We start from the raw sequence: 23,481 nt of genomic DNA, 5'->3' as shown, positions 1-23,481 counted from the left end.
GAGGATGGATTAACTTCCTTAGTCCTATAAAGTCTTATAAGATGTACATTTAGGTGGAAACAACAAGTTGTAAAACGGTAAGACTCTATTCAAAAAAGGAGGCCAGGACATCAGCTTGATTTAAAACAGATACGATCTCAGCGCACACCTCCACTCCCTGCACACCCCGGCACGGGTGGGGGCCACAAACCTTTTTCAAGAGACGATCTAAGCGGGTTCCCCCAACACCGCAGAGACCCAAGGCCAAGACCATCTAAACGGGTTCCCCCACACAGCAGAGACCCTGGGCCGAGACCATCTACACGGGTTCCCCAACACAAGCAGAGACCCAGGGCCATGACCATCTACACGGGTTCCCCAACACAGCAGAGACCCAGGGCCGAGACCCTCTAAACGGGTTCCCCAACAGAGCAGAGACCCAGGGCCGAGACCCTCTAAACGGGTTCCCCAACAGAGCAGAGACCCAGGGCCGAGACCCTCTAAACGGGTTCCCCAACAGAGCAGAGACCCAGGGCCGAGACCCTCTACACGGCTTCCCCAACAGAGCAGAGACCCAGGGCCGAGACCCTCTAAACGGGTTCCCCAACAGAGCAGAGACCCAGGGCCGAGACCCTCTAAACGGGTTCCCCAACAGAGCAGAGACCCAGGGCCGAGACCCTCTAAACGGGTTCCCCAACAGAGCAGAGACCCAGGGCTGAGAACAGTGCAGAGACCCAAAGCTGAGACCATCTAAACGGGTTCCCCAACAGCTCAGAGATGCAGGGCTGAGTGGGGCGCCAGCCCAGGCATTCCACAAGGGCCGATTCCGAAACCCTGTTTTCTCATCTGTTACGGGGTGACTAACCGCATCCTCCCGACGGGCGGCAGAGACGACCGCGTGGATCGGCAGCCTCTGGGAGGCGGAAGTCTCTCCAATGCTCCCATCTGGCTGAGAATTTTTGCTTGAACCGCATTCCACTTTGTGTCTTCAACACCCAGTATAGCATCGGCTGTCTAGTGGATCCTCGTATATTTAAGTGAATGGAAAAAATACCACATGTCAAATGCAAAAACATTACAAAAATACACTCAAAGATAAATGTACACTGGGAATTCAGTTGGAAGAATCCACTCACATCCCGAGACTGGGTGAAGCAGCTCAGTTTAATTTTGTTTTTTTGCTGAGACAAGAGTCCTGCTCTGTCACCCAGGCTGGGGTGCAGTGGTGCGATCACAGCTCATTGCAGGCAGCCTCGAGCTCCGGGGCTCAAGTGATCCTCCCTGCCCAGCCTCCTGAGTAGCTGGGACCACAGGTGCATCCCACCAAGCCTGGCTAGTTTTTTTTATTTTTTTTATTTTTTTTGTAGAGAGGAGGTCTTAAACTGCAGAGCTCAAGCAATCCACCTGCCTCGGCCTCCCACAGTGCTAGGATTACAGGCTTGAGCCACCGCACCCCATAAGCAGCCCAGGTTAAACAGGGCCTTCAGAAGCAGCCGGTGACCTCTCTCCAGGCTCTAAGGGAGAGTGGGTGGGAGTTGGGTGAGGAGGCTGGAGTGGGAAAATCATGGTGTGGGTTTCTGCTCCGCTACCAATTACCAGCTGTGTGACTACAGGGAGGATATGGATCCCCGGGGCCCCTTTCTTCCCTGGTGCATGGCTAAATGGGGATAATCCCTGCCTAGCAAGTCATTCCCTCCCTGGGGAGGAGGAGCACGTTGGAGTGAAAACGTCCCCCCACCATGCCTGGCGCACAGCCCACGGCGTGACCCTCATAGGCTGGGGCAGCCACAGCACCTCTGGATACAGAAATACAGTCTTTCCCATCTGGTTACTAAATCCCAGAGACAACTCCTTAAGTGGGATCAAGACCTGGCCAGCACACCATCTGCCCACAGATCACACCACGTAAGAGCGCCTGCCGTCCCTCCAGGCCCCTCTGGGGCTGTGGGGCATCGCTTGGCACCCCCGGGCTTTGCCCCCCAACCCAGAAGATAAGACTCAGGGTTAGCCTAAAAGTGGCCCTTAAGGCTGCGCCCCACCTCCCTCCCGCCCCCACTCGCAAGCTGTCTTGTGCTCAGCTTGACATATAGATTTTCCTTCGGGACGGCTTAACCTGTCCAACATCAATACTGCTCAACCAAAAGCTGGGCGATCGATACCCTTCATTGCTGCCTGTGGCCACAGACCCACCATCCGAGCGCAGGAAGGGCAGGGCTGGGGGAGGGACAGTTTGTTAAAGCATCTCCCGCCACCTGGGCCCAGAGTGCGAACCAAGGGGGCAGTGGTGTGCATGTGAGCCCAAGGGGGCGTTGAGGCTCCTAAAAAGAACCTCTGGTTGTTAAAGCCCAGCAGAGGGGCCGGCAGGGTCTGCTGTGGTGACTTGAGCCTTAGGGCAGAAAAAGCAACTCCAGTCTTTTTGGGAAAAGGGGCCACCCCCAACACTGCAAGGGAGTGAGTTGAGCGTAGGGGAACAGAGCCTTGGAACTTTATAAATTAAAGCCAAGCTGGACACAGTGGCTCATGCCTGTAACTCCAGTGCTTTGGGAGGCTGAGACGGAAGGATCACCCAAGATCAGGAGTTTGAGACCACCCTGGGCAACACAGTGAGAGACCCTGTCTCCACAAAAAAATTTCTTTAAAATTAGCCAGGTGTCGCGGCATGCATCAGTGGTTCCAACTTCTCAGGAGGCTGCGGCAGCAGGATCACTTGAGCGCAGGAGTTGGAGGCTGTAGTGAGCTGTGATCGCACCACTGCGCCCCAGCCTAGGCAGCAGAGCAAGACCCTGTCTCTAATTAAAACAACAGCAACAGGAGTAGCCGCAAGGCTTTGCAGAGCCTGTGTCAGGCGCTGTACTGGGCACTTGGTAATAAAGGCTTTAACCCTCAACAGCCTCAGGATACAGGTGACATTGTTATTCCTATTCCACAGATTAGAAGACTGAGGCCCAGAACACAAGTGCCTGAGGTCACACAGGCTAAGCAAGAGGCAGATACGAACAGTCAGATGCACTGATCAACACAGTAACAGCTGACACTCACCAGGGGCTCACCCCACGCTCCAGGCCTTCTCAACCCTCACCCGCATCTGTCAATTACCCGTCAGGGGCATGTGGCGGGCATTACAGCATCTCATCCTCACCCTCAACTGCCAGAGGGCCTCTGCATCCTCGTCTTACAGATGAGAACATGGGGGTGGGGGGTGAGGACGTGATGATTAAAGTGGAAGGATCTATGTCACCATGAGCACGCACCCCCCTCACGCCACCTCAGTCCAGTGATCCCAAAGCCACTATAACACACACCTCCTCAGACACGTCAAGTCCTCCAGCCGGAGGAACCGGTTCCAGAATTGGAAGGCCTGGCTAGAGATGCAGGTGAACACGCATCCACCCATGCCAGTGGGACTCTGCATTTGTAAGCCCCTTTAGAAGAGCTCAAAGCACACCTGGGCCAGGCAAGAATGACCTTCAGGATTCTGCCTGGGGTTAACACAAGGCCCACAGACATCCAGAGAGCAGCCAGGTGACAGGTGCCCCGTCCTGCGGGGGAGGTGGCGTAGAGGGTAGATGTCCATTTCTGAGTCACCAGGGTTCTCCAACCAATTCCGGGGCAAGCAAGGCGGTCTCTGGCTTCCCAGGTGGGAAGAGAGACCCCAGGTCTCCTGAAACAGCATCAGCCCATCTTCCCAGGAGAAGGAATTCCCACCCACATTGCTCCCCCCAGCAGAAGGCCCTTCTGGATTAAGGGGGCCAAGCATTGAAAAGCTCCCACCCTAGCCCCTAGGTGACTAGGAAGCTGCTCTGGAAGAAAGCAGAGCCAGGGTCTCAGCTTGGGCTGCACGTGGCAGTCACCGGGGGGGTTGACACACGGATGCCCAGGCTGCATTCCTCCGAGATTTGGCCTGAACTGCCTGGCAGTACAGCCTGGACACTGGGAGCTTTTAAAGCTCCCCGGGTGATTCAAAAGTGCAGCCAGGAGAGACCCCCGAGCTGGAGGCTCCCCACTTCCTCCACCTGCCTCCCTAGAAACCCCCAAGTCACAAGGACCCACAAAAGCCTCAAGTGCAGCCCAACCCCTTCTTTCCACAGATGATTGGTAGGTGCAGGTGAAGGTAAACCAGAGGCCCTCTCCAGCACCAGCCCTGCCCTCATCGACAGCTCCTTCCTCCAGGCCTGGACTCCGCCCCAGCCTCCTGGGGGCAGCTCTCACTTCCCCTCTGAACTTCTGATTCCAGACACGGGGTGGGCATGGGAGTATGGATGCGAGGGAGGCATCGGGTTAGGAGGGGCAGGTGGACTGGCCTCAGTGACAGGTGGGCTTTGGAGCAGACGGGAGAATCCCAGGCAGACGGGATGGCCCATGCTAGGACAGGGACGTGGCCAAACGCAGGAGTGGCGAGAATGGCGTGTGGTTTCGTCTGGCTGGAGCTGAGGGCGTGAGAGAAGAGGCTGGTGGGGAATCAGAGCTGCAGAAGCAAGATTAAAAGGCCCCCGAGTGTGCGTTTGGCAGGCATGCAAAGGGCTGCTTTTGGCCACGCTCCTGTTTTATCTGTCTGTACACCTCCCAGCAGCAAGCACACGGCTGGATTCAGAGGAGGAGCTCAATAAATTCTCATTGACAGGGACACTCCGAAACGTCACCTCCCAGGCTGTGGCCTCAGCCGGGGGAGAAAGGCCAGCATGCGGAAGTGAAGCCAGCAGCACGGCGTCCCACACCGCACTCGGTGAGGCCACCGAGATCTGAGACTCCACTGGGGGAGGAATTAAAGCCAGGCGGCCAGGCTTCAGCACAGCCACCAAGCTGAAATGTCACCTGCAACATGGATCTCTGCAGGTTAAAAAAACAGCTCTCCCGGCCCACCAGGAAAGGGAGGGGAAGCCCTGTGGTTTCAGAGGACCCTGCTGTTGCCACAACAGAGACAATTCACAGGCTACCCAGAGAGGGTCCCCATCCAACCCTGGCCCGATCCCAGGGTTTGATCCTTGGACTTCGAGTAACCCAGGCTGGGAATTCCAAGGCTTCAAATGGGGCCAGGAAAAACCGGCCCTGCTAGCCGACTCCACAAGCCCCTGCGAGCTCCTGGGGGCAGGGAAAAGGTAGCAGCCAGGCCTCTAGCTTACCCGCACTCTTCCAGAAAAGTGGGAGGCACCAGCTCCTGCCCCTCAGCTCGGGGCTCCGAGCCCAAAGGCCCCCCAGTCCGCCTCCTTCAGAGCAGGGGAGGACAGACAGTACCTGCTCCGGAGGCTCAAGGGGAATTTGGGACTCCAGGGGTTGGAGGGGGGGAATCTCTAGCTCAGAGGTGCAGGACCCCGGTCTGCCACAGAGTGGCGCTGTGCAGACTTGGCTCTTCCTGGGGCCGGCGATGCTGAGCCCACAGGCAGGCTTGGCTTCTGCTCTGAAACCACAAGGCACTCAGATCTGCAGCCCCTGAACTTCCCCCAGAGACAGGGAAGTGACTGCTGGAGGGGAGGGCTCATCGGGGCCATCGGAGGAGGCTTCCTGCTGTGAGCGCGGTGTCCGCCCCACGCCTGGCCCCAAGCCTCAGTTTGCCCCTTGTTCCTACCCCCAGTGTGTACGTTAGGATCAGCTGGGGAGCTCTGACAACCCCCAGACCCGGGTCAGGAACCCAGAGGCTGTGGCTTAACTGGGCTTGGAAAGGCCTGGCCAGCAGCAGTTTTAAAACACCGAGTTTGGAGATCTACAAGCCCCTTTGAACTCTGACACTCCAGGATCCTAAAAACTGTCCCAAACAGCTCAGAGCCTGCGCCACAGTGGACACCTTGTTGCCTTCCTTGTTTTGAGCTCAGCCTCACTGTGCCTAGAACCAGGACTTCCCGACCTCCCTTCCCAAGGCAGGGCTGACCCTAGGTCACCAGAGGCTCCTGGCGGGCTCTCACAAGCTCTGGCACGGCACCGCCCCCAAGGCTCCAGGAAAGAAAACTCCAAGCGTCAAAACCGTGGTTGGCTCCAGCTTCCCCCGCTTCCCCTCCTGACTTTGGTGTCTGCTGCCAGAGTGACAAAAGCCATCCTCGCACCCGGCCCGCAGGAGATCAGGAACGCTGCCGACACGGGGCTGGCTGTCTCGGAAAGTCTCTTAGGAAGCACCGAGGTCGCTGCTCTCGCAGGCCAGGGCCTCTTCCAGCGCTCCTGAATCTACCTGGGCGGGTCGACTCCCTGCACAGCCGGCGGCCGGGATGACACACGCCGCCGTCGGAGCCTGCGCCCTGGGCCCCTCACCTGTGGCGTGGCGGCTGAGTCAGGCACAGCCTGTGCCTCAGGTTCTGCCGTCCCTGCTGGTGGAGGCGGCCGTAAACACAGGGTGAGCAATACTGAAGTGCCCCAAGCTTAAGCAACACCGAGGGAGGCCAGGGAAGGCTGCTCACCTGGGTTCCCCCTTCCACCCCTGCCGAGAGGCGGGAGCACGGAATCCCAGGGGAGAGGACGAGACGGCCGACCAGGGGGCACATTTCACAACGCCCCACCAAGAACTTCTCTCTGCCCCTTTGTCCCCCGCCTCCTGGAAATCGGCTTAGGCGGGTTCGCTTCCACCCGGAGTGCGGCTGGGCCTTTTGTTCAGGCGCCTTTTACAAAAGGAGCCCTCTTTCCATTTGGTGGCCCCGCTTTTTGTTTCCAAACCCCAACCTGTGTGGCCGCTACCCCTCAGGCCCCAGATAAGGCACCGCAGGGGGGAGCAAGGGTTTAGTGTGTTTTAGACGCACTTTGTACAAAGGCTAGTTTGTAAGAGCCAAACCGACTCAACTCCGGCTGGCATCCACCGCCCAGCTGGGAACCCGGCAGGTGCTCCCCCACCGCCAGCACGCTGCCCTCGGAACTCAGACGGGCACTGCGGCCAGGCCCCCGGCCCACCACGTGGAAAGGGCGCAGCCTCCACTCCCCCATCTAATGAGGGTGTCGCGGTGTCCCTTCCCCCCATCTGGGAACCCCCTCCCTATGGCCTGCGCCTCGAGTCTCCACCGCACATTTCTAAGTGCCCCCCCGGTCCCCCACCCGGCGCTGGGGAGGGGAGGCGGAAAGCTGGGGGTGGGCGGGCGCAGGGAGGGTGAGCTCCACTCCCGCTCCGCCTCCATGAAGGGAATTTAATTAGCCTGCTAGAGAGGCGGGCGGGCGGCCGAGGAGGTGTCTCTGGTGCTGCAATATAATTGAATCGGCTCCACTCGGTCGGGCCACTCGCCGCCCATCAGCGCGGCCGCAGGGCCCGGGAGGGCTGGGGGCGGGGAGGCGCATCCAGGCAGAGCAGGAAGGGCCGGGGAGGGAAAAAGGCCAGTGCGGGTCGGGGGCGGCGGATGTGCAATCCCTCTCCCACCTCCGAGGCTGGGGCAGCCATCTTCTTTGGGGGGGAGGGGAGGGGCAGGGAGCCGCTCCGCCGGGGGTGGGGGGAGAGAGAGGAGAGAAGCGGCCGAGCCCGTGGAGCGCCCTTCCTCGGGAAGCAGGGCGTGGGGGACACAAACCCGGCAGGCTACGGTCCCGCCCTCCCGACCAACTCCCCCGAGACAAGGGGTCGGGGAGGGGGAGAGGAGCAAGACAAAAACCCTAACCGGCGCGGCCCCAGTAGCGAGCACCCCCCCCCCCCACACCCCCGCTTCCTTGGCCGTCGCCAGCACCTGCCGCGGGGGCGCACAGCCACCCCCATTCGCTCCCTCCCGCGTCGCCGCAAAGTTTTCATTCCAGCTCTCCAGCGCCCGCAGCTCTCGGAGACTCCCCCCGCCACCCCCATCCCCCCACTTTATCTGCCCTCTACCCCGCACGCACTTAAACGCACCCCCCCATCCCCCGCTGAGCGCACTCCTGAGCCCGGAGCCCCCGCGTCCCCGCCCGCAGCCAGGCCTCCCAGGCTGCGACCCGCGGGCGGAGGAAGGGGGTGGCCTTTGGTCGCCTGCCCGCCCTCCCGGCTCTTATCGCCGCTAACACTCCGGGGAAGTTGCCCGGGAGCCGTTGGCGGCCGCCCCCGCGAAACCCGCGAACTTGCAGGAGGAGAGTGCGGTGGGGGAAGGGGGGAGGACCCCGTCCCCGGCCGGGTGCGGCGCGCTCACCTTTCATGCCAGGGCCCCGCAGCTCCGCCTCGGCCGATACATGCTGGAGCCACCGTCGCCCAGTGTTTGTCTAAACTGCTTATCTCACCCGGGGCTGCTCGGCGGCGGCAGCTCGGGCCCGCTGGGGAGGTGGAGCTTCCGGGGCCCCGGCCAAGAAACACCTGCTGCTGTCGCCGCCGAGGACACACCCAAACGCAACGCCGCCCACTCCCGGGCCACTGGCTCGCTCCCGGCTCCCTGACCTCAGCCAGCGGGAGGTGTCGGGTTTCAGCCGCAAACACACAGGCGCGCGCGCGCGCGCACCGACGGGCGCCCGGGTCCACCCGCCCAGGCACACGCCCCTCCCCGGCCCGGCCGGCCAGGTGAGCCGAGGACACCAGCGGGGCCGCGGAGGTGCCACCCCCACGCTCTCGGGAGCCCCTGGCGGGACTGCTCGGGGGTCCCGGGGACCTTGGTGGCTAAGACCGGCCACTTGACTCTAAAAGTAGTGAGCAGCTACAGCACCCTCGCCACGTGAGCGGAGCCCTGTCTCGCAGCTGCGTCCCGAGAACCTAGAACAGTGCCTGACACAGAGCAGGCCCAATAATGGGCGGACGGGTAACTCCGTGTCCTGGAGGCCTTTTGGAGAACAACTTTCTGGGCGCTGGTGGCGCGTGGGGTGGGGGGAGGCGACACAAAACAGACTGTGTACCCAAGCCCCACCCCCCCATGCCTGACCTTATTACCCCAACTAGAAAAGGCTGAATACTAAGAACTTGGCCTCAAAATTCCATAAGGCACCCCACCCCCCAGTTTTAAGTAACTTTTGGGAAGGCCACAATGCGGGCCGCTGCGGGGGGTGTTCTTTAAAGAACCCGCGGCCCAGGGGCTGGAGAACCCACGGAGGCGCCGCTTCGCCAGGGGGATCATTAAGTAGCTGGGGTTGCGGTCAGAGGCGAGGTCGCCCGCCTCCAGAAACTGGCACGACCCATTGCGCTTCTGGCCCCAGCGCAGCGCCTCCCCATTCCTGGCACCCCCCCCCCCACCCTACCTCACCCAGGCACTTGACTGGAATGACTCAGGGAGCGTCCTGAAATTCCTGGGCACCCACAGGCGGCGCGGAGAGGGACTGAAGGCCCCAGCCTTCCCACCCCCCGGCTCCGCCCACCCCGCCCCGCCCCGCCCCCACCCCATCGCGGCGGGCGCGTCCCCAGGAAGCTCGGGGTTAAAGGGGCGGGCCTCGGGGGCAGGGGTCGCCAGGCCTCCCCTGCCGCCTTCTGGCGCCCTGGGCTGTAACCCCCCCGGGCGGCTCTGAGGCCCCGGGGTCGCTCCCTCCTCATCCTCTTCCAACACCCCTCTGATCTAGCGCGTCCCTACTTCTGAGCCCTGGGGCAAACCAGCACCCCCTGGGCGGCCGCCCCAGCGCTGCGCTGCGGGTTTCGACTTTCAGCCCCCTCGTGCCAGCCCCAAACCTGCCCCGGGACATGCCCGCGCCAGGCTTGGCAGGCGCGCACGCTGCCGTCCCCGCGAGCCCGCCTCCCCCGCCTTCCTCCCTCCCCCTCCCCGCGCCAGCCCGGATTGCGACGGGAGCGAGCGCTGGGCGCCTGCCACCCCCCATCCATCTGTTCCCGAAGACGCTGGCGGGCCTAGAGCGTTCGGGGCCCGCGCCAGCGGGGAGCAGAACCAGCCTGTGTGCCCTCCGGGGGGCAGGGTCTGGCGGGCTCCCTCAGGCCCCACGCTCCCCGCTCGACCTCCGACCGAGCGCGCGCCGGGGCCCGGAGGTGGGGGCGCGCGCGGGCCGGCCCCCCGCCTTGCACAAGGCTCCGGGCAGACCACAAACGAAAAGGGAAACGGACCGGCGAGGCCGGGTCGGGCCGTTACTGGCTCCTACCTGCGGACGCTGGCCGGCCCTGGCACGGCGCGGGGGTGCTGCTTCCCCGCACGACCCGCCAGCTCACCGGCGGCGCCCCCCTTGCGGCCTTGGCCGGACGCTATAATTTACGCACCACACGGTGGCTCGGCCGCGCGGGCCCGGGTAATTTATACCCGCACTGGCCGGCGGATTCACCCGGCCCCAGGCGGCCAGGGCTGGGAGGGGGAGGGGGAGGGGCGCCTCCACCCCCACTGGGAGTCACGGGCGGGGGGAGGGGAGGATAGGGAGGTGTTAGGAAGGAATGGACGACGACTGGCCCGGAGCCTTAAAAACAAAATTCATCTCCGGGACTGGCCCAACCCCTTTCCCACCTGGATTACACGCTGCGGGGGGAGGGGAACAGCATGCAAATGAGCCTCTCGCACCTGGCCGGGAGCTGCCTCCGGCCTAGTTCTCCAGGTAGGCACCTAGGCCCCACCTCCAGGTCTCTCACCGGGACACGGTGCCACCACCTACTCCCTTCTTCCTTGGAGAGGCCCTTGGGCCAGGGGTGAAGGTGGGGTTAGGTTTCTCCACCTGTTTGAGCAGGACCACGACGGCCAACCACAAAAACGTGTGGAGTGGCCACTGGGAGGTGCATCACTCGGCTTTTTAGGGCCGGCCAATCCCTCCGGCGTATACATCTAGCTCCCCTGGATTGCGAGATGGGTGGTCTGGTCCCGTTTCACAGATGAGGAAGTTGAGGCCCTGAGTTGCTCAAGATCATGTGCACACAGGTGACATGCAAGGTGCGCCCCAAACTGCTCACACCTGGAAGTCACTCCCCTTCCCAACCCAGTAGGCCTAGGGGAGCGAGGCGCTGCCGGACACCCCGGCAACCGCCGGGGGGCAGCAGCGAGCCGCTCTGTGAGTCCTGGCCGGGAAACGCTGGCGGCCACCAGGCGGGCTGGCAAGGGGGAGATGGATGACACTCACTGTCAGTGCGCCCGGCCCCCGGAAATTAGTAATCCGGAGCACGGCCTCCGAGTTTAAGGGTGGGAATTGCTCTCCTGCAGCCGGCGCGCTCCTCGCTAACGAGGTTTGTCGCTTGACTCCTAATTTCCCAGCACTGGGGCTAAGGCTGGCCTCCCTCCATTTCCCTCCAGGCCTGCTCCTCCTCCTCTCTCTTCCTAAGCAGCGCCCTACCCACAGCCCCGCGCCCCCAGATAGTGCGAGCCCTTCCTGGGCACAGCTCTCTTTCCCTGGACCTCCTTCCCACCCTCCACTCCCATTTGCCTGGAAGGAGCTAGGTAGGTGCCAGGGCCAGGCCTACGGAGGCACCTCCCAGAGCAGGACACCTGCCCTGGGGATGCTGCACGCGGTGCTCCTTACCACGGACTGTCCTTTGTGCCAAGGCAACAGGATGCTGGTGGCTGGTGCGCGTTTGCTCACACCCTGAGGCCCCTGCCAAGCTAAACTGTGCCTCCAAGAGCGGAAGGCAGGCTCCCAGCCCCTCACCTGCCTCAGGTACCTGCTTCAGTGACACCTAGGTGCGAACTCTAGCCCTACCTCCACAAGCCCTGGAACCTATCAGACCTGCACCACAAAAGAGATTTAAAATTTAAAAGCTTTCCTAAGGGCATGGTAGCTCACGCCTGTAATCCCAGCACTTTGGGGGGCCAAGATAGGCATATTGCTTGAGATCAGGAGTTCTAGACCGGCCTGGACAACATGGCAAAACCCTGTCTCTATTAAAAACAAAAAAAAATTAGCCCTGCATGGTGGCGTGTGCCTGTAGTCCCATCTACTTGGGAAAGTGAGGTAGGAGGATCACTTGAGCCCAGGAGGCAGAGGTCGCAGTGAGCTGAGATTGTGCCACTGCACTCTAGCCTGGGCGACAGAGTGAGACCCTGTTTCAAAGGAGGAAAAAAAAAAAACAAAGCTTTCCATCTCAGATGAACATGAGACACCTTAAACCTACTCCCTGAGCTCAGGAACTAAGAGGGGTGTCTGGAGGCGGGAGTCCTAGGAGGATCCACCAGAAAGAAAGGGACGCCTTGAACCACAGAGGGTGGGCGGTTTTTCACTCAACAAACACACTAAACCCTGGGCTGTGTTTCACACTTGGTTTTCCAGAAACAAAACTGAAAATTCCAGTAAGCCTTCAGCAAGCACCTCAGAGAGGCCAGGGTTAGCTGGGTGTGATGGCACAAGCCTGTGGTCCCAGCTACTCGCGAGACTGAGGCAGGAGGATCATTTGGGCCCAGGAGTCTGAGGCTGAGGTATGACTGTGCCACTGCACTCCAGCCTGAGCCACAGAGCAAGACCTTGTCTTTTTTTTGTTGTTTTCAAAGGCGGGGGCGGCAAGGGACAGACAGCAGAGGGCAGATGCTGACAGAGGGGACACTTCAAGGCAGCAAGGAAATTTGGAAGGCAAGGGGGCAGGATGACAGCACAGACCACCACCACCACTGCCTGGGCATCAACCTGGGCCACGTCAGGTGCTAAGGGGTGCGGGCGCCACCCGTGACTGTCACCACCTCACTAAGTCTTAGCACACGGCCCAGCCCTGGCGGAGGATGGATCCCGGACACGTTCTTTCTGGTTCTTGCTTCTTCTAGGGCTCAGCAGGACAGCACACAGCCTAACCCAAGGTCCTTCTCCATCCTGGCCAGTTGCTCCTAGCACGTAGGAACTGCATGTCACCTTCATTATGTTGCCTGGGCACCTTGTTCAGCGCCTGGATCCGCCAATAAGTATCAGGGACCTGGATGTCCGTGGGCCAGGAGGTAAAGATCACCTCTGCCATTCACCAAGCACCTAACAAGAGCCAGCGCTGCTCAGCGCATGTCACTGGAAGCCCTCCCGGCCCTGCAAGGCAGGCAGTGGCCTCCATTACACAGCCCGAGTGGGGAGACCTGAGAAGGTTAATTGGCCTGCCTCAGGCACACACATTCCAGCACGAGTCTCATCCAGACGTGGCTCTTACACCTGGCAGCACTTCTCGGTAACCACCTGCCATGGTCACTCTGATTATTAAGAAAGATACACCTGCAGGGGTACGACAGGTCTCAAGCGGTTTCAGGTCTACGCTCTTACCTCTGGGCAGCTGTCCAGTGCCTGAAAACCATTTTGGTTGGGGGCCGGGGGAGGGGGCCGTTAGCTGCCTAGAGCTGAGCACCCTGGGATTCACCCAGCTCCCCTGTATGCACAGCCCACCCTCCCCAAGGTTACCAGCCCTGGTGCAGGGGCAAGGGGCGGGGGGCTAAGTCCACAGAGTGCACTGAATCCGGGGCGCACGAAGAGCGGAGGGGTGGAAGGCTGCCAGGCTACCCCATCTGCCCTCAGCCCCCAGCCCTGCCCTACGCATCGGTGAAGGTGCAAGCCCCCACCACTTAGATTCCACCCTCCTCTTTCTGTTTCCTGCCCTGCTATCACTGGCCCAGAAATCCTCCCCATTCTTCAAAGCCCGGCTTACATCTTATCTCTTGCAAGAAAGCTTTTCCCATCCCTGCCTCTGGAATTCATCTCTCCAGGTTGCGTCCCACTCTTAGATAGCAATCACACAGTGCAGTGGGTCTGAAATCATGGGGGGGAGGAATACAGATCCCCAGGCCCCTCCCCTTACGGAGCCAAGGTCTCCAAGCAGTGCCTGAGAAGCAGCATCCTCCACCAGCCACCCTGCAGGCCGGGCCACAGCGTGTCTGCTGGAGTCCCAGACTCCCTGCTCCAGAGTGGCAGTGGAGGCCTCAAGGGAAGAAGGCCCCCTGTCTCCTAGCAGGGACACAGTCCCCAGACCCTGGGCAGGATTTAAGATTTAACCCAGATCTGCTGATTGGATAAAGGCTGGAGGGAGAGAGGGGAAAGCAGCGCCTGCCTCTCCCTGCCTGCCCCTCTTGGGGAGGAACCAGATTCGCCAGGGATGCTGGGGGAGCCCCACCCCAGCAGCTCAGGTGGCCCTCAGTAGCCCAGGTCACCTCTAGGGTAACAGGAAAGGGTTAAGGCCCGGCTAACTCCCTTTGAGGAGTTTTCCTCTTAACCCCGGGCTGCCCCACACTTCCTGCCCTCTCAGCGCCTGGTTCCAATCCGCACCCCGCACACAGCTGCACTCCTTTACAATCAGTTAACAGCTGTTTTGCATAGATTTTCAATTCTAATTGCCTCGCTTTGTGAGCGCCGCCGAGCCCTGGTGAATGGGGACGCCGCCACCGCGGCTGGAAAGCGGGCGGGAGAGGGAGTAAAAGGAAGCCGTGTGCGTCGGGGCTGCTGGCTTTTATTTTTCTAAATCAGAAAAGAATACCCCTGCTACCAACCGCCCCCCAGCTCCTGCCTCTCCTACTGGAGCGGGGAAACCTGAAACGGGTGACCCCCACCTCTGGAGAGGCACCCACCCTATGACCTGGGCTCCCTGACCCCAACCCAGATACAGGTCCCAGAGGGCAGCTTCCAGCTCCAGAGCTGGCCCAGGAGCCATGGCTCTCCTCCCTCCTGCAGCTCCCCTCCCCCTCCCCTTGCAGCCCCCCTCCTCCCTCCCGCCCCCCCACCCCAGGCTCTCCAGTATCCAGATATGGGAAGCTAATTGGACAATAAAGTTGAACAGCAAGGAAACGCACTCTCTGGAGACAGCTGGCATCTATAAAAGAGAAATATTTGCATTTAAAACCTTTAAACTTTATATGGCGGGGCCAGGCCGAGGCAGGGGAAGGGGGCTGGGGGAGCAGCGCTCGGACCCTTGATGGGGGGCAGAGAATCCTGGGAGTTTTGGGCGCTTCTGCCACCAGTGAGCACCCCCCACACATACCCCTTGCCCTGTTACTGTCTGGGAGACAAGTTGGCCCCTGCTAGCCAGACGGCCCTGGCCAAGTCTAAGTGTCCCAGGTGATTGAAATCCTGGGAAGAGCTTGCGTCCACTTGGGCTGCCACAGGCAAGCCACAGGGATCCCAGGGCATCCAGGCTGGGTCCTGTACCCTGGTGGTGGGCCTGGCTCAACTGCTGTCCACAACCTGTCCCTCTCCCGGGTCACCCAGAAGCTCCAGGACCCAGTGAAGGGCAGACTCAGTGGCAAAGTGGCCCCTTCCTGGCAAGGAGACGTTCTGCCAGGAGCCGCCTCTGGTGGCCTGAAGCCCTCCGTTCCATCCCCTGCACATCCAGACAGTGCAGCTGTGTGAGAGCACCTGACCAGGTCCGCGTTCAGGGCCCTGCAGGCTGGCATCACTACACTGCACGGATGAGGTTGTGGAGCTCGGAGAAGTCCGCCCTGCCTTCCCAGCACTCCTGCTGTCCGGGGTGGGGATGCCAGGTTTTCATTTCCTCACATGCCTAGTTCCCATTTTTCATATTTGAGAGAAACCTGGCCAAATTTTCCTACTGTCAACATTGGTGATGTAAAGCCGGGAGAGCATGTGTTCCGGAGTGGTCTGATTTTAGCAGGCTTTTATAAAATCCCAGGGCGCTGAGAACCCCGTCTACCTGGCAGGCCTGCTGGAGTGGGCTGTGCCACGGCAGACTTCAAGGGCAGGAGACGAAACTTCTGTGGTGGAGGTGAGGAGGAGGGCAGGGGCTGCCGGCCAAGCCCGATGGGCACCTGGGTAGCTTTCAATGATGTCAACTGAACAGAAACCACGGCAGAAACAGGTCCAGTTCACTGGCAGCAATCAGAGGGGAGCAGGGTCTCCTCCTTGCAACTTTTCTTCCCATCAGGAAACTATCTCCAGTCCAAGCAAGGCAGTCTCAGCTCCTGGGCCGCCCATGAGCACAGCCTGCTGTTTGAGGCTTCTGATCACCTACAATGCGGTCTTCAGTTTATCTGGCTCGCTACGGGCAGCACCCTCTCTACCACTTACCTCTAAAAACACCCTGGGGCCAGACGTGTTAACCCCATTCAATGACCACCCAGACAGCAAACGTTAAAGTGTGGCTTTGGAGAGCACAGCCGGTGGCCCCCCCCGGGGGTGCAGGGGGAGGATGGACATGGCAGTCAAGCTGCCGGAATGGGCAAATCTCCACCCACTGTGCACCCGTTTCCTTAGCTGCTGCCCTGCAAGGAACGTGTCCCCCTGCCCCCACTTTGGTGAGGACCAGACAAGACAATAGAGAGAGCCATGCCCAGTGCCTGGGACGAAGCTGGAGCTCAGAAGCGTTCCCTTACATTTGCTGTGCGGAGGAAGTGGAAAGGCGGCAGCACAGACAAATAAAGTTTTACGAGGAAGCACTTCTTGGCGCCAGACCAGATGGGCAGGGAGGTCGGTCACTCAGACCACTTCTGCCCTGGGACACTGGGCCTAGAGTGAGAGCAGCGGAACTCTTTTCTCCTCCGACATTAGGAGAGGCCTTGGAATGTCACACACACTCCAAGAATGACACCAGCAACTTGCGTGAGCCCAGCCCCTGCCGGCCCCTGGCTGGTCACTAGGCAAGGGGAGCAGGACAGCGGGTGGGGCCCGGCCGGCCACCCAAGTCCCTGGTTTCTGTAAGTGTGAGGATACTGATAGCAGGCCAGGCGCGGTGGCTCACATCTGTAATCCCAACACTTTGGGAGGCCGAGGCGGACGGATCACAAGGTCAGGAGATCGAGACCATCCTGGCTAACATGGTGAAACCCCGTCTCTACTAAAAATACAAAAAACTAGCCGGGCGTGGTGGAGGGCGCCTGTAGTCCCAGCTACTCGGGAGGCTGAGGCAGGAGAATGGCGTGAACCCGGGAGGCAGAGCTTGCAGTGAGCGTAGATCACGCCACTGCACTCCAGCCTGGGTGACAGAGTGAGACTGCATCTCAAAAAAAAAAAAAAAAAAAAAAAAAAAAATATATATATATATATATATATATATGAAAAAGAAAGATACTGACAGCACCCTGTCCGGCTTTCCCTCTCAGAGATCTTTCAGATATATATATATATATATATATATATATATATATATTTTTTTTTTTTTTTTTTTTTTTTTTTTTTTTTTGACAGAATCTCACTCTGTTGCCCAGGCTGGAGCGCGGTAGTGCGATCATAGCTCACTGCAGCCTCGACCTCCTGGTCTCAAGGATCCTCCCGCCTCAGAAGGTGCATCTTTAAAAATTATCAAATCAGCCCATGTGACCATCAACGGGGGGAAGAGATAAACAAAATGTGGTCTCTGTGTACAATGGAATATTATTCAGCCACAGAAAGGAATGGGTCCCGATACACAGTGAGGCATGAAACATACCTTCGCGTCCACGCAAAACCTTGTACGGATGTTCCTATCAGCATTGCTCATCATAGCCAAAAAGTGAAAACCTACATGTCCATCAGACGATGGATAGATGAAGAAAACATGGTTTATCCATACAGTGAGTGGACTATCACCCAGCCATAAAAAGGACTGAGGTGCTAATCCACGCTACAACACAGATGAACCTTGAAGACACGATGCTGGATGGAAGAAGCCAGACAAACAAGGGGGATTCCATTTGTATGAAATGCCCGGAACAGGCAAATCCAGAGACAAAAAGCAGATGAGTAGTTGCTTAGGGCTAGGGGAGGGGAGAGGGGAGTGGCTGCTAATGGATCTGAGTTTCCTTTTGGGGTGGTCCTTTTGGTCCCTCTGTCTTGCCCCTGCCTTTGCCACGTGATATGCTGGCTCCCCCTTTGCCTTCCCTCATGATTGTAAATTTCCTGGGGCCTCCCCCGAAGCTGAGCAGATGTGAGCACCATGCTTCCTGCAGGGCCTGCAGAACCATGAACCAATTATACCGCTTTTCTTTATAATTAAAAAGAAAAAAAGAAAATGATTTGGACCAGGACAGAGACGAGGGCTGCATATTAGGAATGTACTAAATGCCGCTGAACTGTACCCTTTAAAACGGCTAATTGTATGTTACATGAATTTCACCTCAATTAAAAACAATCCAATCTGGGCTGGGCCCAGTGGCTCACACCTGTGATCTCAGCATTTTGGGAGGCCAAGGAGGGAGGATCGCTTGAGCCCTGGAGTTCGAGACCAGCTCAGGCAATATAGTGAAACTCCATCTCTACAAAAAATAATAATAATAAAATAACCAGGCTTGGGGGTACATGTCTGTGGTCCCAGTTACTCAGGAGGCTAAGGTGGGAGGACTGGCTTGAGCCTGAGAGGTTGAGGCTGCAGTGAGCCATGACCGCACCACTGCACCACAGCCTGGGCGACACAGTGAGACCCTGTCTCAAAACAAAACAAAACAAAACAAAACAATCCAATCTGAAGGCCTCTGCCTGTCCCTGGGAGAGGCCAGATGCAGGGCAGGGCCTGCAGTTTCCAGAGAAGCCTCAAGAAGAGAAGCATCCCCTGGAAACTCCCTTTCGGGCTGTGCGGCTGACCCTCGGGCACTGGAGGCTGAGCGGAGTCACGAGCGAAGCCAGTCATGACCCAGCACATTTTCCTTCCGGGGAACTTTCCCCACTCGGCGTCTCTCCCCCTTCCACGGACGCGGTGCCCTCTCTGTGGACCCAAGCTCTGAGATGGAGGGGTTCACAATGTCCCCTCCCCCAGCTGAGCTCCCTCAAAGCTGCAGACCTATTTTTGTCCTCACTGACAATTCTCCCATGCAGGGGAAAGGCGGGTCTTGCTGCCTCGTGAGCTCTGAGCAGCTGGAGGTCGTGACACTGAAATGAACACACCTGTCTCCAAGCAGGGCTGCACGGCAGCTCCTGCCACCGGGCCACTCGGCTGGAAAGCGGCCAGCTGTGACCCTGGCAGGCCTGGAGGGGATGGGATGGCAGCCCAGGCAGGGGCACAGGGAAGCAAGGCCTGCAGAGGTCACCAGCTGCCCACGGAGCGCCCCCCTCCGGTCCCAGACCCCTGACCTGAGGCCAGTGTGTGGGCCCCTGCGGGGGAGGGCAAGGGCAGCCCCTGTAACCGGGTACATCGCTGGCAGCAGTGAGTACACTTCCACCTGCTGAGCCTGGACACCAGTGGACTGGAAATTTGGGTGATTCACTCAAAAGCCCGGGAGGAACTGTCTTCCTTCATAAAGATCAACCGGCTGTCCTCAGGCTGGGTGAGGGGCTTTCCTCTGGCTTCGTGGTCCATCCACTGGCTCAGAGGACACCTACACCCCAGGCCCCCACCAAGGCCACCACCCAGAGATGGGCTACATGCCCAGAGAGCACCCAGGAGGGCGGGTTCTGGAGCAGCGGGTCACCCTAGGCCCAGGACAGATGTGGGTCGGGCAGGGATCCAGCAAGGTCAGGGGAGCTCGCTCACACCAGCAGACCAGGAGCGGTTCTAGAACCCCAGGGCGGCCAGGGCCCAAGGGTCTCCATTAGCCCCCAAGAAGCCTCCCAGGGATCCTTAGAAACTTTTATTTCTGGGTCCCTGTTCCCTGATTTTCTACCACATGTTAAAAGCCTTCGAAGTTCTTTTCCGTATCAAGTAGCACTGGCTGGGGACACGCAGGCCTGTGATTCAGTCTACACGCTGCTCCCGCCCCGCCTCCTCCCTGCCTGGCCCCCGCCTCGGCCTCCAGGCAAGCCCCCTGGGCGCTGTGTGCTGCTAACCCGGCCCTGGCAGCAGCCCTGGCTGCTCAGAATCAGCATTCGTTAAGTGCCTACTGTGCCCGGCCTTCTGCCTTCATCCTTGCTGCAAACCTATGAGAGGCCAACTTCCCTGGATGGTGGGGCTGGGATCTGAACCACGGAGGAGCTTCTTCTAGAACTGCACTCTCTCTTCCTCCAGGCCCGTCTTCTCCCTCTCCCTCCCCGCCGCCTCCCAGTGCTCCTGACAAATGTCTTGATTAATAACCTACTGCCTGTCATTAAGATCACAACTGTCACTCGGACAATCAAGTCCCAGTTGCCTTTATCACTCGCGGGCTCGACAAGCGATGCACGCAGACAGAGGAGACCCTGGTGTCCAGGGCAGCTCTGCCCTCACCCACCACAGGATAGGCGGGCCCTGGGGACGCGGGGTCAAGACCTGGGCCTCAGCTCCCTAGCTCAGGACGGCTGCAAGGAACCCTCTGCTGCGGCTCTTGTTGTGTTTATGTCTTTATAATTTGGTCTCACAAAAATTAAAATAATCAAAAAGGAAAGGTTAGATGGACAAAGTTGTTTTCACCGCGCGAAGTTCCTGGTGTGGAGATTTTTAGTCAGCTGCCTGTGGCCCTTCTGGGTGTCTGCCGGCCCCGCGCTGAAGGTGAGCGTGGAGGCAGTGGATCCCCAGGTCACCCCCCACCTTGATTTCTACCTGATTGCCTCAGCTCCGCCTCTTGCCAGACAGCCTCTTCCCGCCTGGCCTTCCTCTGGCCTGTCTTTGAGCTCCCATCCTGAAAGGCCTCCTCCCCACCAGCCTGGCCCCTGCAATCCCTCCCAGTGCCGGTAAAGTTGCTCCCACGTTCCCTGACTGCCGTGGGCCTGGCAGACACCCATGGCTGCCCCACCCCTGCTGCCTCCTCTCCTGGGGCTGCTCCCCTCCCACCCCTCGGACGGCACCTCTCCCTCAGCCTGCCTCTGGGGTCTATTTCCCCTCTGAGACTCCCTCCTGGCCCTCAGGACTGCACTAGGGGCGTCTGGAAGCGTCTCACAGTCTCTCTAGACTCGCCCAGCCCCACCACCCTTCCCTGGGCCTGCTGTATCCTCCCCCAGCACAGCCCCATCTCCTTTATTCAAACCCTGACCTCTTCCTTCAAGCCCTGGCTTAAAATTCTGCCTCCTCCAGGGAGTCCTCCTGGATGGCAGCTCTAACCCCCCACTGGTGGAAGCCGACCTTCCCTCCTCCCACCGAGGGGTTGCTTTGGCATTCTCACTTTCTTCCAGGCGCTCACTGAGCTGAGCCGTTGGAGAGGAGACTGAGCTAAATGAAATCAAGAAGCCCCTAGGAGGACACAAACCCTCATCAGCGCCAAACAGCCCTCCTGTCCCCAAAATAAACCCAGCCAAAAAAGGATGCGGGAACCTCCTGCAGGATCCGCACCATGCCGTCTTGTCCTGGATTGCTGAGTGCCTTTCCCCAGTTGACAAGGATGGGTTTATTTCATCAGCCCTCAGAGTCCCTACATCTGCGATGCTACGCCAGCCCCTCCCCTCTTCATAGCTGGAGTGTTTTGCAAACAGCCACCAGGAAAACAAATGCTGGGTTTTTGGGGGGTGTGTGTGTGTGTGTGTGTGTGTGTGTTTGGGGTGTGTGTGTGTGTGTGTGTGTGTGTTTTAACAAGGCTCCCAAATGATCTTAAGACACACACACCACAGCCTTCTTAGCCACAGCCAGCCACTGCCTCTCAACACCAGCCTCTCACCCGGAGTTCAGACACTCTCCTCTCCCACGAAAGACAGTGGTCCTCGAGAGAGCTCTCAGCCTGGCCTTCCCCATCAGGCCTGGGTGACATCTTCCCAGCCCCTCCCCTTGGCCCACATGGAGGCATCGAGGAGGCCCAGCCCCCTCCTGCCTGGCCATTTGGGCACAGGGTGATCACAGCCCGGCTCAGGAGTTCTATTCCTGGCTCAGCCAGCAAATTGCTTTGTGACCTTGGGAAAGTCCCCACACCGCTCAGACCCCACCTGTGAGTGTTCCAAGTGAATAACCCAAGGTGGCACCTTAAAAGCAGGCTCAGCTCAAAGAAGCCACGTGGATAGAGCGGGCCTGGAAGAGGAAGGACCCCGTGTCTCTCTGGCTGCAATGCATAGAGAATACCCGCAGCCGCCCTCGGAGGCCACAGAGACCCAGAGGGGTAGCCAGGCACGGCTTCAAGGGGCTCACACAGGAGGGACCTTGCCAGGTCCCCGTCACAGGGAGGACAGCTGCCGCCCTCCCATTTTAGAGAGGAAAAGTCTCAGAGCCTTGCCCATGACTGGGGTGACAGCCTCATCTGTCTTCCAGGTGGCAAGTCTCTGTTGCCCAGGCTGGCAGTGGTACGATCATAGCTCACTGCAGCCTCTAACTCCTGGGCTCAAGTAATCCTCCTGCCTCAGCTTCTCAAGTAGCTGGGGCGACACGCACACCACCGTGTCCAGCCAGGTTCAGGGATCTTAAGAGGGAGAGGAGGAGAAAGAGAAAGGAAGAGAAGGTAGGGCCCGCGATAAATGTCTCTTCCATCTCCTCCAACTGCCTCAGCCCATTTCTGGCAATTCTTCAGGTCCAGAGAAGGCCACAGAGGTGAGATGCAAGAGGCTTGTGATCACAGGTGGCCAGGGAAGCACGCGGCCAGGAAGCCAGATCCCAGGATGCACCCCACTGCCACTTCCGTTGACTCACGATCCCCAAACTTCACTCTGCACAAGAACCAGCTGGTCCCGTGTCACCACCCCCACCTCCCTCACCCACATTCCAGATTGGGGGCAGGTCCAGGGTGGAGCCCAGGAATCAGTATTGTCCACAGGTAGCCCCTGTCCCAGCTCTAAGGGGGTGCTCTGCCGCTCAGCCCTGGAGAACCACCCCATGACACCAGCTCACCTCGTCATCTGACCTGTGGCGTGATCGTCTTTCAAAAATTAATTGTAATTTATTTCTTCTCCCCCGCCTCTCTCTCCAAAAGAATCTGAAGCAGCATCACCAACCTCTGATATCGAGATGTGTTTATTATTTTTATGGTTTCTCCAGGAAGCGTCGAGTAACTCAAAGGGGAATTTTATTCAGAGAGAATTGGGTCCCCAGTGTAAGTCAACATTATTCATTTAACAACTTCTATCGGCGCACGAAGATGTGAGTGGGCCTTACCCGAAGACGTCTCCTGCGGTTACTAGAAGATTTAATTCACAACATCCAAGAAAAATAATTGAGGGGGAGTAGGAGAGAGGAGGGTATGGAACAGGGCCTGTGGCTTGGCAGTTTCTTGTGCCAACCACTGCCCCGATGCTCCAATCACCGCCTGTGGGCTTTGTCATTGATCACAGACCACAGGTCCCTGCTCCAGCAAACAAGGGGCCATGTCCTCATCCAGAGGCTGCAGAACGGACGAGGGGGCCGCACCACAAAGCCCATCTGGACAGAACTTTTGGAAGAGGTGACAGCCAAGGTCCGAGCAGCCAAGCCAGCCCTCCCAGCACTCAATGGTTGCGGGATGCAAACCCTTGCCCCATGCCTACTTGGGAGGCCCACGTGGCCTGGAGCCCCTCTCGGCCTGCCTGCCCAGAAGGCATCTTCCCTTGCCTTTGCTGCAATGCTCCTTGGTGGCTGAGGGAGCCTGGGGTCCAGGCACTAGGGATTAGAAGTTCCTGCTCAGCTATTTGGAGTGCTGGTGCTTTCTTAAGCACATTCGTTGTAAAGTACACTGGCAATCTCTGAAAGATCAAAGTTGGTTTCTAATATGCATCGTTTGGAGGCAGGATACCAAGCATGGAGGGCCAGACACACGGCTCTGGGATGGGGCTGGGCATTCTCCTGAAAGCTGATGCCCACAGACAGGGTGCACCGAGGCACAGGGACCGGCTCTCGTGGGCAGCCCACCCGAACTGCCCTGCGCAGCTGGGTGCTGGCAAACCCAGGCACAGCACATGGGGTCCCAGAGAGCAGGAGCCAGCTGCAAAGAACCTTCTGGGCCCTCTTGTCCAGCCCTCCTCTGCTGAGAGATGAGAAAGTGAAAAAAAAAAACAAAAACAACCAAACCTCAGGCCTGGGAGAGAAAGAGAGAGAGAAAAACGCCGTTGCCTGCACAATGATTTTTGCAGATGGGA

At 59.0% G+C, this 23,481-nt stretch overlaps 1 protein-coding gene across 17 annotated transcripts in view; it reads right to left on the bottom strand.

Moving 5' to 3' along the window:
* The window catches only part of GSE1 (Gse1 coiled-coil protein), a 504,494-nt gene that overhangs the window by 54,757 nt on the left and 426,256 nt on the right, over positions 1–23,481 (bottom strand). The window contains exon 1 of one of the 17 annotated variants that reach the window (XM_054668542.2): positions 9,901–10,018. The exons of 11 other annotated variants lie outside the window; for them this stretch is intronic. Coding sequence is in view for 2 of the 6 variants with exons in the window: in XM_024349978.3 (XP_024205746.1) it covers positions 8,031–8,037 (7 nt within the window). In the remaining 4 variants the exon portion in view is untranslated. Of the gene's footprint in view, positions 1–8,030; positions 8,336–9,060; positions 9,127–9,900; positions 10,019–23,481 lie in introns of those variants that run through there. 5 more of the 17 variants (XM_016930309.4, XM_016930312.3, XM_054668543.2 and 2 more) reach the window with 5 other exon arrangements.

This window comes from Pan troglodytes, chromosome 18 (genome assembly GCF_028858775.2).
Source record: "Pan troglodytes isolate AG18354 chromosome 18, NHGRI_mPanTro3-v2.0_pri, whole genome shotgun sequence".
Classification (NCBI taxonomy): domain Eukaryota; kingdom Metazoa; phylum Chordata; class Mammalia; order Primates; family Hominidae; genus Pan; species Pan troglodytes.
This window is presented reverse-complemented; position numbering and strand designations above follow the sequence as displayed.